The 15,748-nt window shown below is 45.5% G+C and overlaps 1 protein-coding gene across 1 annotated transcript; it reads right to left on the bottom strand.

Annotated features, from left to right (window-relative positions):
- Window positions 1-3,671: 3,671 nt before the first annotated feature.
- htr5ab (5-hydroxytryptamine (serotonin) receptor 5A, genome duplicate b) lies at window positions 3,672-12,970 on the bottom strand. Its single transcript, XM_062379741.1, has 3 exons — window positions 12,868-12,970; window positions 8,766-9,546; window positions 3,672-5,508 (listed from the first exon to the last, which is right to left on the bottom strand). Exons 2-3 carry the CDS (start codon window positions 9,471-9,473, stop codon window positions 5,176-5,178), a joined length of 1,041 nt encoding a protein of 346 aa, XP_062235725.1. The 5' UTR covers window positions 9,474-9,546; window positions 12,868-12,970; the 3' UTR covers window positions 3,672-5,175.
- Window positions 12,971-15,748: the final 2,778 nt, after the last annotated feature.

The following is a 15,748-nucleotide window of genomic DNA, read 5'->3' as shown; positions in this document are numbered from 1 at the left end:
GCCAAACAATACATAAACTGGTCCTGGCCAAAATACCCACCTTCTTAAATCCAAAAACAAATCACCAGCTTCTCAGTCTCAACCTCAGGCTGGTCCTTGCTCTGGCCTTGAAGGAGATACTGTCATTATCCTTTTTGTTCAGTTTCTCTTTATTGTAGTTTGGGGTAAAGAATATTTATTGATTTAAAAGTTTTTCAAAGTGAAAAACCCCAAAGTTTGCGTTTAAGATCCTGAAACATAATCATTAGTCCTGCCCATACTTACAGGGTCTCCCCCAATGTGCATACTGCTTGCCTATAGCTGCTAGTTGAACGCCCCCTTAACCAATGTACGCAAAGCCAGAGCGGAGGCTGACTATTTCTACATGCGCTGGAATTGGTTGACCTATAACAACCGAGTAGGCCAGCTAGCCAATCAGAGGGCTTTATTTGTAGGAGGGCCTGAGAGAGACAGTTTGAGGAAAGTAGTGTGTTCACTGAACGTGAGAGCATAAACCTTTGGTGACAGAGTATCCACAGCCCGACACATGTATCCACCCTCTGAAATGCAAATGTGTGAGAAGCCTGAAGTGTGCACAAGCCTCGACAGTATTTTCCTGTTCACGTTTTATGGAGGTTGCCCCTCGATAAAAGGGTTTTCTGTGAGTAAAGCCGCGGGTTGAAGATCTGTCAGCACGTTCCTGGAGCTTCACAGGGCCAACCACACTATCAGCCTTTCTTTGACTTAGCACCTATAGACGCCCTATATAACCGGGTGACTGAGGATCTTCACACACCTGTCTCTCGCCGGCCTGGTGCCATAGCAACAGAGGACTGTCTCGGTTAATCTCCGCTGCTCAGAGGAACCGTGAGGAGGAGCTGAGATATCCCCTGGTTCTGATGTGACTCCTGCCACCGGGAGACTCATTCTATACCGGCACTTCCATCGCTCTGTTTCACGTTTCTGTGTTTTGCACGCGTGCGTATTCCTGTTTCTGTCGAACCCGATGAACACACGATGGGAATTCCCGCCTCCTCCTAAAGTCTGAGCGATCGCTTCAGCAATTAGTCGGCTCCGCCAAAAAAATGACACAACACCTGTCTAATCCGAGCCAGCCAGGGAGCCGGCCTCCTTCTCGTGACAGTATTTAGACTCATGATTCCCTTTCTCAGGTCGTTCTGGTCTCGCTCCAGGTCTACATCAGTGTAGCCAAGCTCACTGGGGTGTCAAATTGAAACACGCAGAGCCAGACAAAACAAAAGATAACAGTGTTTTTGTTTCTTTGCAACCCAATAGGAAAAATCATATTTTCAGTTTTTGTGATAAATTGCTCTTCTGACACACACTGTCTGTAGCATGCCACTGTTATCTCAAGGGGATTACACGCATTACTCTTTTCCTAGGGAGAGCTCGGAGGATGATAGAGGTGTTTCCATTTAAAACGTCATAAGCCTATCCTAATTCATCAGAGGGGCTGTGGCGCAGCGGGCCGCGGCTTGGCGTGTTTGAGATTCTTCTCACACTCTCTGTTTCAACTATTCATGGCTGGGCAGAGTGAGTTATTATGGTGAATGACAGGTCCGGGGTCAGAGGAGTGAGGAATCACAGGGAAACAGCCGGACATGAGCAAAGGATCAATGCTCAGAGCAAACACAAGATATTAGTTGTGTTCACAATGTCCCCGCAAAAGACTGATGGCAGCGTCTCCCTCAGGTTTTTAAACCCAGTCTCCTTTCTCCTTTTGATGCCAAAAGGAAATTGTCATCAGGTGTTATTGTGTATTCACATGCTATGAGCCCAAAAGATTGTAGAGAAGTGCTGCTTTTCTTTTATGTTTTATTGTAGAATTTTATGTTTGGTAAATATAGTGAAAATACACTTAAAGAGAAATGCCCCAAGTGTATCTTTCATAACTTTGTACAGATTCTCAGTTTTGGTTTTTGTCTCATTTGAACATTATAGCTGCCACACATCAAACTGTTTTCAGGTCAGCATTTAACTCGAAGCACCATCTGTCCGTGAACATGGGCTCTCAGGAACATCTGCTGGGGATTTCATTACAGCAGGTACACAAGTTCACTCGGACTCAAGGACAAAATGATTAGGAATTACACTGTCACCCCAAAAGAACATTTGTGGCTGTAATCCAAATGTTCATCTTAATTATGATAGAATACACTTTGCTTGTATTAAATTCCAAAGTCTTCACTGTGCGTGCAGGCAAACTGTAAGTCGATAGGTGAGCAGAGGTTCATAACCATGAAGTGGGGATTTTAGTTTTTCTTTCTGCTGTTTTTTTAGTTTCACTGCTTTTTAGTTTTCACTGCAAATAAATAAAATATCCAAAATGATGAATGTGTTGAAAGCTGAAAGATAAATATACGGGTTAATATTCCAGAATATATTTCCCTCTTTTTCGGTTCCACCGTGGAAATCAACCGAGCTCATGCATTAAAATATGAAAGAAGAAACTTGTCTCGTGTCAAAGTCTGGTTTATCAGTTTGCATCTCCTCAGGAGTATTTTAGAATTTCCAATTTCTCCAACACTGACCTCTGTCTCTGCCCCGAGAGCTTGAATTAAAAGAAAGCAAGGAGCGGATGGATGAGACAGAGAGAGGGAGTGCTCAGTCAGACATTCACACACGGACACAGACACACACACACACACACACAGACAGACACACACACGCTCACCAGGATCCTTCTCTCCACAGTCCTGCTGTGCAGTTTCTATCAGGATAAAACTGAGCTGTCGCAGAATAACAAGTGCAAACAACAGAGGAGTCACACAGTGGACATCCACTCATGCAGGAGGAGACTGAGCCCACTGTGTTGTGGAGATAAGACGAGACGGAGCAGGACATCTGGTCTCGTCTGGTCATTGTCCTCTCCGCCACCTGCACTTCATCCATTACAGCTCAAGTGTTACCTGAGGCTAGTGTTGGGAAACTGTTTCTACAAGTGAAGCGACTGCGATATTAAAGTTCTGTGACCAAAAAATAGACACATTTTCGGTTTGTTTTGTTAAACTGTTATATAAAAATGTCGTATTTCTGTATTTGCCCACACTGTCCATCTGGTGGCATTGTGCATTTGTCACATGGCAGCTTGTTGCATCTATTTCTGCAAAAAACCTGTTGGCAGAAGGTTTAATTCGCCAGAGGCAGCCGGCTCTAATCCGACCTCAGTTAAGCCAAGCCACATTCTCATGCACGCTGTCTTCACCCGACGACATGGATTGATGAGATCCTCTGAAGGGCAGCAGGCACCGCTGGCTCTGACACGTCCGGGCTGGCAGCGGCCCTGCAGAGAAATGGGCCAATACCCGTTTTAAAAATGACCTCCAGTAGCTGGGACATGATCATCATAAAAATGAATACTTATTAAAACTAGAAAGCTCTCCCTTCCTCTTTCCTCTCCTCTCTCCTCTCTAGCCCATGCCGGCTTGTGTGTTTGTTAAAGTGTGTGTCTGTGTTCCGACTGTTTTCCTCGTGGCTCAGCCCGAACACATATTGCTTTTTCTCATCATAGTGTCAAGCCTGAAGCTGTGTATCACAAAATGAAGTGTCTGTTTATTGTCAGTTTTATCATCCAAGGCTTAAGTGGAAGGCAGCATGCACACACGGACAAAAAACACTGACACAGTTACACACAACGCACCATTAAGAAAATGTCACAACTTTTAATGTTTGTTTCCTCAGACAATGAATACAAGTGTGGATTCCTAAGAAGTGTCCCGGATGGATGCAATGGTCCATCTTAACGTAACACAAAAACTGTAAACAACACATTTCTGCAACACTGTGCATTTCCTGAGAATGGTCATCACGAGACGTACGAGGGGCGAAGCGGGAATCATCGAACTGTCCTCGCGTAACTGGGGGGGGAGCAGTAAGAAATCATTTAGAAAGAAGGGACTCCTTTACAACAGCACTGGCTCGAGAAAACACTCGAGTCATGAAATAAATACATGATGGATCTGCCGCGTCATCTACTTCACTTCATCTGAAAGAAAAAATGATAAATGCTGTTTCTGTCTGTGTGCGTTTCATTATACAAACCACAGGATATCGAGAACACTCAAACAACCATTACAATAAGTGGCTTAGTTTTGTTCTCTCTTACATTTATGTTTCCTTCATTTTGATAAATCACTCTGTTCAACAGAGTCTAACTCATTTATATTTTAAAACATTATTACTGAAGCTGTTACCTCGATGTATGTGACACATTCAAAGACATAAACACTCAATAAAATCTAAAGTAAGGAAACAGGTTGAGGTCATTGTATCAAGTTTGTGTTGCTGTTGTGTTGCAGACTTTTGTCCGATAATTCAATAGTGTTTTATCGTATTTATGTGTAGCACTGCTGTCCTTTGAAAACTGTTCAACTTTACTATTTACTCTTTTCGTGTGTATTTGTACACCGGGATGTTTCATTCTTACAGTTTAAGTCAGTTGTTTTACCTTAAAGTTGAAACTGTTATAAAGTCACATGATGAAGCCATTAAGTCTCAAATCGTATGATTCTGTGAATTTGCTCAAAGTCACGAGATGTTGTTGTTTTCACTGGACAGCGATGATCGATGCTCTGAACAGATCCACAGCTGCTTCTTCACACTTTTAAATATTTAAAGAGATTTGTGCAAAAACACATTGACGATCCTCTCCAGCAGGAGCTCACTGGCACATAACACAACTATCCGCTGAGGATCCAGTTCTCATGCTTCACTTTAACATTTATTACAGAGAATAAAATACTGTTCACTCACTGAGGACTTTGGGTAGAAAGTGGCGAATGCACATCTTGTTCTGGGGTTTATTATTCACGAGGTTCGTTTTGTTCCGTTCGTTTTTCTTTCATTTTTCTTCTAGCTCTGCTTTGAGATGATTCCCGGCAGCTTCACATACGATGATGAAACTGTTTACCAGGGAGTAAACATGCCTTTCTCCCTAACAAGCCTGAATCGACAACATGTAGATGGCGTCGTAAATGGTCCCTTCACATCACAACACAACAAATGGAGTCTCCTCCATGTAGCTACAGCACCTCAGACAATCATCTCAGTCCAGCTGTGAGGTAACATCAGTGTAGTAACACACAAAACACATCCAAAGTTAAAAAAAACGACACGTTTATAAACACTGTGTGACACAGTTTGTGGTTCCATCGAGGAGGAACCGTGTGGAGTGTCTCAGCGCTGCCTGGAGAACAGGTTCCTCAGGGCGTTGTTGTAGTTCTTATTGAAGGCGGTGTAAATGAGCGGGTTGAAGAAGGAGTTGGAGTAGCCCAGCCACAGGAAGATGCTCTTCCAGATGGGCGGGATGTCGCAGGAGCACAGCGGCACAATGAGCTCGGTGAGGAAGAAGGGGATCCAGCACAGCACAAACACGCCGATCAGAATGCCCACCATCAGCGCCGCCTTCTTCTCCTTCTGCTCGCGCCACGTGTCCCCGTCCGTCTGGAAGGTCACGGTGGCGTGGCGCACGGTGAACACCATCTGGGGCTGCTGGGTCTCCTCCTTCACCTGCAGCCGATCACAGAACAGGTCAGTCACGCTATCGATTCAACGATCCGTCAGAATGAGAAAGGAGACATACTGACAACAAAGGCCAAGGAGAATCAATTACTGGAGGGGAAATGCTGAGAAGAGATGGATTATATATTGGCTGAGGAGGAGGAGAAGTATGAATTGACAGGCGGCTCAACAATCCACTGAGCATAAAGTCGGAGTCATGTCTTTATCTGAGCCATTTTCCCGAAACCCATTTTCTGCCATTTCACAAACACGCCGAGCAGCGAGGAAGAGGAAGAGGAGAATGTCAAAATTAATCTGCTGACTTTCTCCTCTCTTCTTCTCAGGGCTGAATTGCTTGTTTATCTGTGGAAGTCGACCGAGGTCACTCCGCCCACCTCACAGCTGCTAAATGTTTCACATCTCCGAACGTGTCAGAAATGAAGCGCACAGAACGGATCCTCTAAAGCTGATGTGTTCAGTATTTAAACAACAGGCAGCATTGGGACGGGGGGGACGGGGGACGGGGGGGGACTTTTTTCACTCTGAATGGAAATTATTTGTTGAATCACTTTGGGTCAGCGAGGTCCATGACTGATGAGATGGAGGAAGAGAATCCATTTACAGCAGAGGCCAGAAGTTAAAAGCGCGGTGCTGTTGGGAAGGAGGTTGATGACATGTCAACCCTCATACACTCGCTGGCCCAGCCACTGAAAGAGGCTCTTTACTGCAAATCCTCCTTCACACAGGAGATCGATGAGGTTATGATGCACCTTCGACCCGAGAAACTGAGAAGCAACCTTCAGTGACATAAAGCTCTCTGGAGAAATGGAGAAAAGAATTCCTATATATATATATTTAAACAATAACTCGTAAGATATAGTTGTCGGACCCTCATGACAACTAAATGTAATCGAGGTTTGATATTTTACAGTTTAGCCACAAAACTCCAAATATAGAGAGCTGGAATCAAGAGAATAAACATATTTTAAATTAAAAACTTGAATCCACATCTTTTCTGAATAGCTGATCCTGTGAAATAAACGTTTCCCTATCAACAGAGATCCTCTTAAATCTGTCAGTGGCTCATATCTGCCATTTTTCCGCCAACCGATATATGGGTCGGGCTCAAATCCACGCCCAGCCAGACCGGTTGACATATCTCCCTTGACCCGACCCATCACATAAACGTGCTACAAACTCAGTCGCTCACACCAAATGGGTTATTCTGTCATTCTGCTCCTGTTTTAGTGGTTTGTTGTTGTTGTTCATGCAAAAGTCAACAGTCGTGGCCAGCTAATATAAATATTATCTTTACGCTGAACCGTGAATTAACATTAATATATAAATATATAAATAGTCTTCCAGAGGTGAGCCTGCATATTGACAAGCCCTCTTCTCATCCTCATGGCCGCCAGGTAAAGTAGAAAATGAATCAGGACCTCCCGAGAGCCCCAGTTTGATCTGTCTTTGTTCTGAGGCAACTCAATTATAAAGTTTCAGGTGATTATAAAGTAATGAAAACATAATAATGAATGTTATATCTTCAGTTTCTGCCAACAGATTCTCCTAAATCCCACAAAGTGTATAAGTCATCAAAAGAGACACGTTAAGTCATATGTTCAGGTCATTTAGTCAGGAAACAAACCTCAGCCACCTGTTATATGAACCATTGTCTGAAACACTATATTTTTGCTGATGCTATTTGTGCAACCGGGTCAACAATCCCTGCTTCCTAGCTCCAACTCTCCAGCGTGGCGAGTGTGTGTGTGTGTGTGTGTGTGTGTGTGTGTGTGTGTGTGTGTGTGTGTGTGTGTGTCTGTGTGTGCGTGTCTTAATGTCTTTGAGTGGGTGTTGTTGATGGATGAGTGCAGCAGGTTTATTATCTCCGGTGTTGATTCCACTGGTCACATCGCCGCTGACACCGTGCAGCGCTCGCCGCCTCGACTCGTCAACGCACACGCCGGGGAAATGATGAGAATAAACTTTGGCTAATAACACATTCGACCATAAGCTGCTGATACGTCAGCGGAAAGCAACATCACCAATAAAACATATTCAGATTAATTGCTACGGCTGCAAGAGTGATTGCCTGTGTAATGAAACTTGACATGAAAGGGTCGTTCTGCAGAATGGGTGTCGGTTGCTTGTTGTAATTCTTCTAAATCAAACTTTATTTTTTAATCTGGATCTAATAACGCACATTTTCACCTATTCAAAATTTGCATTAGTCCATGTCTTTGTCATATCTGTTCGTATAATTTATATTCACGATTAAGTGTCACCATATCTGCACTCTCAATTGGAGCAGGGACTGATGAATGTCGATGTTCAGTAGGTTTTAATGAATTGCTTCGGTCACACATCATAAAATGGCCATTAATTCAATGTGCAGGACACTTTGCACACAGTTAAGTTTCATGCATATTTATGCACAAAATGTCCTGGGGTTGGAAACGGCCCCAATTCTGCAGAATGGCTCAAATTCCATTCTGCCAAAGCAATAAAAGACGGCTCTAATTCACTAGGCGATTGCTCCCCCTTGATCTTGTTCTCCCAACTCATGTTACACCTCCATGACTAAGAGGCGTCTGGAGGATTTGATGGAGAAGTATCTGCAGGACTTAAATGAAAAGATCTTTTCTGGGAAACACCTCCTCTTCTTTGCTCTGTGGATGTTTGCCAGGTTGTTACGATGTGCAGACTCTGTGTGCTTTTCACAAGAAGCAGTTCATAGGTGCAGTAAAAGAAGATGTCTACTCCGGGATGTCTAATGTCTATCATTGATTTGTTTTGGGAGGGATCTCGAATTGCATTTGCGAGTGTAAAGTGGGTTCAGACACAATCTTCACGGTGAATAAATGTTTTCTAATGCTCGAGGAGTAGATCTCGATCGGCTGTCTGCTGATTAGAGAGTTATCAAAGGCAGGGAGGTGCAGTGGCCCATTAAAGATGTTGGAGGTGGGTATTTATAGCTGTCCACCTACGCACATTAGCAAACTGGTGGTGATGAGCACGATGGCTTTGATTATTTGTCCGTATGCTCATAGATCAGATGCCTAAGTTTCCCTGATTACTGCTGAAAGGCTCATCATCCAAAATAAAGAATAATGGCAGTGTTTGTGGGTCAGGGGCTTCAGCCAGTTGCAGCAGGAGAGATATGCACAATTCAAAAGAGGAGGGGGAGGATAATGATATTGTGACTCACAGGGATGAGGGGTTATTTTAAGAAGCTGTATCTCTAAAAAGAAAAGAACAAATATAATCACCTCCGCCATGGGTGTGATTGTGTTGCTCTTGCGGGAGCCAATTCGAAACTTGGCCGCCTTGTAGATCTTCCAGTAAACAAACAGCACCACGCACAGAGGAAGGTAAAACGCCCCGAAGGTGGAGAAGATGGTGTAGGACGGCTCCTGGCTCACCTGGCACTTCATGCCCTCTGAGTAGGTCTCCCCCCAGCCGAAGAGCGGCGACAGGGAGATGATGGAGGACAGCAGCCACGTGAGCGCGATCATCACGTTGGAGATCTTCTTGCGCGTCTTGAGCGTGTACTCCAGGTGCCGGGTGATGGACCAGTAGCGGTCCAGCGCAATGGCCGTCACGTTCCAGATGCTGGCCGTGCAGCAGAGCACATCGAAGGAGATCCACACCTGGCACAGCACGCGGCCCAGTTTCCACAGGCGGCCGTTCAGCTCGTGGACGAGGCTGAGGGGCATGACCAGGGCGGCCACCATCACGTCGGAGATGGCCATCGAGGCCACCAGGTTGTGGGGGACGCGGTGGAACGTCCTCACCCGGAGGATGGTCACCAGCACCAGCAAGTTCCAGACGAAGGTGGCCACCACCAGCATGGCCAGTAAGGTGAGGGTGAGCACGCTGAAGACGGAGAAGGGCCGGTAGATGTTTCCCCCGGAGTCATAGTGGTCCGGGGCGCCACTGGAGTTGGCCGTCAGTGTGCTGGTGTTGGGGTAGGTCATGGTAGCTGCTCAGCGCCCGGCAGCCGAGGGCCGAGACCACGTCGAGACACTTCCGGCAGACAGTTGATTCATTCTGCAGGAAGAAAGAAGAGAGAAGGATGACACAGGTTTCTCTCTAATGTCTAAGAACCTTTTCGTAAATATGTTTCCATGAATGAGGGTTTACGATGCCGTTCTCACACTCACAAAAAAAAAAGAAGTGGCTTTTACCGTGTAGTGCAAATGTGCCGCTGTCTTTCACCAGAGAGGTGGTTTAGTGGTTTGCTCACAATAGTAAAAAGCACTTGAGTTTCTCATTTCAGCTGTCAAGCAACCTCCCACAACTTTCAAGTGCAATTTCCTCTGCCGTTAAAAGGGCTCGAAAGAACAGCCGCGACATCTCAGTGCCTGGAAAGGACCATAAATATTCAGTTTCATCATCCCACTGCTGTTCTTGGATTTGCATCAGAGTCAGGCCTCCGATGCAGAATTCAAATGTTTTAAGTGGAGTCTTTGTTGTGCGCTCATTTGGGGAAAGAGATCCCTCCCTCCTCGCGAGGCTTCGTCGAGTTGGATGTTTTCAAGAGGTTTCTTTCTTTTTTCACTTTAATTTGCGAGTGTCCATCGGGCAGATGCTCTGTATTAACACAGGATTGTCTCAGTTCTGGGGAAGAAAAGATTTGACATGCCAGCTCTGTCGATACATTCACAGTCTACGCTTCACATCGCCCGACATTGCAGAGGCGATGGCGCTAAAATCCACTTCTCCAGTTTGTCGACTGGATGTTTTGTGGTGTTCTGGTATTGATCTTTACAAATTATAGCCTCTGTGTAAAGTGGCAATTAACCAAACCATCTACTCTACAGCTCCAGCTGCCACGTAAGCTGTGAATGGAATCACGTGACTTATCATTGGAAATCCATCATTTGGTCCCGAATACATTGTTATGATAATAATGAGTCAGGAAATCGTTTTTCAGCAGCATCACTGGGGGGAAATTAATGACTTCATGCCTCATGTTTTGGAAAATACGCTCAGATGTGCCCGGTTCAACAATGTCCTGAGTTCATTTTAATGGTGTGGATGCTAAGTCTTATTATAAATCATAGTTTAGTATTTATAGATACCTAGTTTAACCCACACTTAAAGGGATAGTTCACCCAAAAATGAACATTCCTTCATTGCATACTCACCAACGTGCTGATGGAGGGGCTGGGTGAAGTGTTTGGGTCCACAAAACACTTTTGGAGTTTCAGGGGTAAACAGTGTTGCTGCCAAATCCACAACAATTGAAGTAACTGGGAGACCGATTATTCAAACGTGGAAAAACAACAGAAAGACAAACCTAACATGACTCCAAACTGCTAATGTGGTGTCCTCCAAGTGTCCGCAAGCCCTGCCGGTCAAATTCCACTCCAAACAGCCTCATTTACACCACGTTTTTTAGTCTAAATGTCAAATGTTGTCAATTTTATTGGATTTGGCTGCGACGCTGTTTACCCCTGGAACTCCAAATGTGTTTTGTGGACTCAAACACTTCAACCACCACCTCCATCGGCATAGTGGCGAGGACATAATGTGTAAATGGTCATTTTCTGGGTGAACTATCCCTTTCTGACCTTGACCCAGAGTTTTATCTTGAATATTGAATACAAGCATTCATTTTGCATATTTCTCCTCCTGTCGTGTTGTCACTCGAGGACGTGGACGTCTCTCACAGGCCTCTGGGCACAGAGCAAGTGTCCATAATGAGTTCAGCTAATTCATATAATCCATCTGGAATAACTGCTACTAATTGAGTTTCCTCAATGGGATCAGGTCCCTGCAGCTGATTTTGGCCCCTGATGACATCACTTGTGTTACTGAGGCATCGTTGTGTCATCTGATGAATAAATCCCTCAGATTTAGTCTGAATTCACAAGGACATGTTGATGTTTTTCTGCAACTGACAGAAATGAAAAGTTCCCGGTGGAAAGCTTTACGTGTTTTTTGCAGCCGGTGGGATGTGTCAGACGGAGCTGCTGGTTGTCAATCACCGGGTTCTATCAATAAGTCCCGACGGGGGGGACAACAATACAAGACCCGTCCGCGCCAGCCTCTGTGTTTATGTGACATGTGACACCGTCTCCAGGCATCACAAACCATGGCCTCTAATCAAAGGGTCCAGCCGGGCACACAGACAGGCCCCTGCGCTCTCTCTCTCTTCTCCCCGCTCCTATTAACAAGACTAATAGCCATGAAATTGGACAACCGTTGTGTGTGTGTGTGTGTGGGGGGGGGCCGGCAATCAAATGTGCAGCATCCGGCAAAGGCAACCCTACTGTTTCCCCGCTTCAACATCACAGGCCAGGTGTCTCGGCTGTGGAGGACAGGACGTACAGTGCATGCAGCTGCAGGGGAGCACGTGCTCATGGACTGTATATATGAGTGAGGAGGAAGACAGTGGTATAGGAGGGAATATAGGGTTCTTCATCGCACAGATGTATGAGCGAAGAGTCAACTCAGGTCGGGGGCTGTCCTCAAATTGGCACTGGGCTGATTAACTTCTCATTAACAGCCTGACGCTCTGCCCTCGTCTGCTCCTCAGTGGACCGAGGGGACGATGATGTTCTACTCTGACAAAGAAGGATTCTCCCTGTTCCTCCTCCCGTCATCATTTGCAGACGACTAAAATAACTTAAATCCTCTCTGAGCTTCATTCTGAGCCCTCGTGCTGCACCAGATGCTGCAGGAATCAGGTCTTTCAACACTTTTTTTCACAGGCGGCCACAAACTGAAATTGCACGTTGGAAAAATGAGGTTTTCTTTGTTCAAATTATTCATTCGTCTCTAAAAAAAAAAAATGGAAAAAAGTCATTTGGAAGTGCCTTTATTTTTATGTCTTTATCCAAAGAGCAAGCTGGTAAACACTGTCTTTCCAACACAGCTCTGAATGCTGCCAAAAAAGTACAATGACATCTCAACTTCTTTTCTTTCTTTGTGTCCAAACCCACTGTCACAACCTCTCCTCTCTGGTCCCCTGAGTGTGACAGCTGCAGCTGAAGGGACGGGCGCTGTGTGTGTGTGTGTGGAAGTGTCTTCTCGCAACAGCACAAAGCAGATATGAAAGGTAATGGAGAGGTGGATGTGGTTTGGTGCAACATGTTCAGATAGAAACCCTCCAGCTCATTGCAAACAAGCGACACCGCATGCACACGTGCTTTATTCAGAAGAGAAAGAGTTAGAAATCAGAACAACAACTTTTCAGCCTGCACTGGTTCCCACGAGGATCCGTGTCTGCGCTCGTCTCTGCGCACACACGGACCCTCAGCCGAGACAATTGTTGCACAAGCATCACAGACAAAGAAACGCAGCCTCACTTTTATCAACCGGGAATCTGCAAAAACACGATCTCCTGTGCGGAAGGGAACTCACCCAGTCGACAGCTCGGTGTGAAGCGGTCCCGCACCGGAGGAGCATCACCTCTCCAGCGACATCCTCCTCCTACTCCTCCTCCTCCTCCGCTGCTGCTGCTCCGTCAGAGGAGAGAGTGAAGCGACTCCGTGTTGACGGCAGCACAAACACACCGAGGATACACACACACACAAGAGAGGCAGAGAGAGAGAGAGAGAGAGATAGGGGAGAGAGAGAGGAGCCGCTGGAATGAACCACACATTGGTCGGAAGGGGGAACTTGAGTCCAAGTCACATTGTTAACACTGCGTTTTGTTGGTGCATGCATTAAGGGGGGGGGGGGGGGGGACTTGCGTGCGTATTCTGTGCGTATTTGTGTCGTGCATGCGCAACAGCTTGTTCCTTGAGAGGCGCGCGGTGCAGGAGCAGACGATGCCTCTGTCTCTGTCTCTCTCGGTAAATACGTTGCCTCTCTTACTGATGGGTGACATTCTGATGGTGATGTTCATGGGCTGCTGGTGCTGGAGGAGGAGGAGGAGGAGGAGAAGGAGGAGGAGAAGGAGGACGAGGAGGAGGAGGAGATCATCCCGCGCCTTTGTGATGGATGGTCCCTCCACACGACTACCTGTGGAACTCCCCGACCTTTCTTCCATCTCCCTCCAACACGAGTAATCATTTTTTCTTTTCAAATCCCGTTTATTGGCCATATGCACAACTTATAATCAAGTTTCTTCAGATTTTTTAAAATGCCAAAATTGTATTTGTCACATACAACAACCATACACAGGTTTGGTTGGCATCCTTGACATGAGGATAAGATAAGTATGAGGAATCTGGTTTGAGGAAGGAAGGAAATTATATATATACAAATATATATAAAGTGTTCTGTGTCCCCAAATGAGTAACATGTATTTGTGTGAGGTTGACTGACTCTACAGGATGCCTGCAGAACACCATGTACATCAGAAGCTTTCTCTGTCCCCTGTACTTACGATATTCTACATACAGCATTCGTACGAGCATCCGTGTGTGAAATAGTAGTAACACCTCACAATACCATGCAGTATAATGAAGTAGGAAAGTAAAATTGTGTTGTCCAGGTACAGAGGCTGTTGTGTTGTTTTTTTTCTTTGACAATTTGTTTGACAAACGTATTTGTAGAGCACATACCTCCCCCCCAGACGACAGCGTACAGACTTGGGCCACTTCAGGGATATTGAGTGAGGCACTTATGGTCTTGTTGTGATCTCTGCAAAATGGATGTGAACCTCAAGTGGCCGACTTGTAAAAAAGCAAATGTGGCCAGAGTATCCCAAAAACAAATGTGGGACATATCGGGCAAACATGCAACGCTCTATAAGGTGTAAGTTGGATCTGAACCCAAAGTGGCACATGTGGTAATTGGTGAATTTGGCACACACAGCACAAAACAAACATGTTCCACCTTTTGGCACTTTTGGTTGACATGCTATGACTTTCTTTTGGCCACAACCTGGCAAACAGGTGCCGTCATTCCACGCTGTATGTGGGCCAGATGAGGGATGTGTGACAGGAAACTATTTTGCTCTGTGGGCCGCCAAGGTCCAAACTACCCCCCTGCTATTCAATCAAGTTGCTGCGAAGGACACACACAGAAATCAATCCCTAAAATATGAATTATTGATGTCTCAGGAAATAATTTGTATGTTTTCCTGGTACATTAGTGCAAAATGCCAAAAACAACCTCGTCCTGCAACGATCCGTCTCTTTGTCCTTTTCTCTCATGAACTGACTTTTCTTCCAAGCACTACCATTACATTTTGTATTTATCTTTTTCTCAGAGTAGAACCAAAATCATTCCTTTCCTTCCCCCGCAGTGTAATCATCCCCCTTCTAAATTTCAGTTTTGTCCAAAAAGCATTTCCCTCGTGTCAATCATCAAATGTTAGCAAGCGAGTTTTCCCCCGTCTACCTAATCAGTGTTTCTTGCAGAAAAAAATAAAATTCCTATCTCTTTAATGTATTGACCATATGCACAATTTACATCAGATGCGGTTTGAATATCCAGTGGGATGCTTTGTCCTGAGAAAACCTCCCTGCGTGATACATTTAATTAAATCATCACCTTCCCGCAGAGAGACCAGAACACCGTGTGACTGTTTAGCAAACCATCTGTCCACTCGGAAACCACTTTGAAAAATGTTTTGATATCGCGAAAAACAAAATGATCTCTTCTTATTAATGTTAATCACTTCCACCGTCAACAGACTCGTGGGGAGGCTGATCTTAAAAAAGATCTGCGATTCCTACCAGACTCCCTAATGCAGCCACTCACTGTGATGGTAATGACATCCAGCTGTCCTCTATCGCAGGCTGATGCTCCACCGATACCCTGACTGTAAACTGGCTGCTTAGTACACAGAGACGCACAATGGGGCCCTACAGAAAGTGAGAGTGAAAGTCGTATAAAGTTGTTGTTGCAGCTCCACGATCGACACCACAGGGGGGCTTCATCGGGAAATAATCGACGGAAATCCTGCCGAACTTGCACATTGACCGCCCTCTGCATGCATGCACCTGGATTTAAGCTAATGCGAACAGCATCCGCCTCCTTTACCTCAGACACCTCTGAGGATGCAGTGAGTGTCTATCTAATTGTTTCCTGTGCTAACACTCACTTCCCCCTAATCCCTGGGATTTGTTTGAAACATCTGCTCAAGGGGGGTGAGTGCGTCCGAGTAAGTAACCGTGAAATATGCAGCTGCACGCAGGTTGGAGTTTATCACTTCTTCGAGAAAAACCTTCAGGTAGCAGTGGTACCCTTCACCTCCTCCTCCTCCTCCTCCTCCTCCTCTGACTTCCCCATGCAGGTGATGCTGATGCACAAAATCAAATCAGCTCAGCAGTTGCTCGTGCAGCAGCTG

The sequence above is a fragment of the Platichthys flesus genome, chromosome 21, assembly GCF_949316205.1.
Source record: "Platichthys flesus chromosome 21, fPlaFle2.1, whole genome shotgun sequence".
NCBI lineage: Eukaryota > Metazoa > Chordata > Actinopteri > Pleuronectiformes > Pleuronectidae > Platichthys > Platichthys flesus.
The sequence above is the reverse complement of the archived record's forward strand: the minus strand, read 5'-3'. Positions and strand labels throughout refer to the sequence as shown.

Bases quoted from the DNA above. Each gene is read 5' to 3' on its own strand.
- htr5ab (XM_062379741.1), bottom strand. From the start codon at position 9,473: ATGACCTACCCCAACACCAGCACACTGACGGCCAACTCCAGTGGCGCC. The intron at 5,509-8,765 runs GTGATTATATTT...GATCGGCTGCAG, and splicing joins CAATCACACCCATGGCGGAG to GTGAAGGAGGAGACCCAGCA.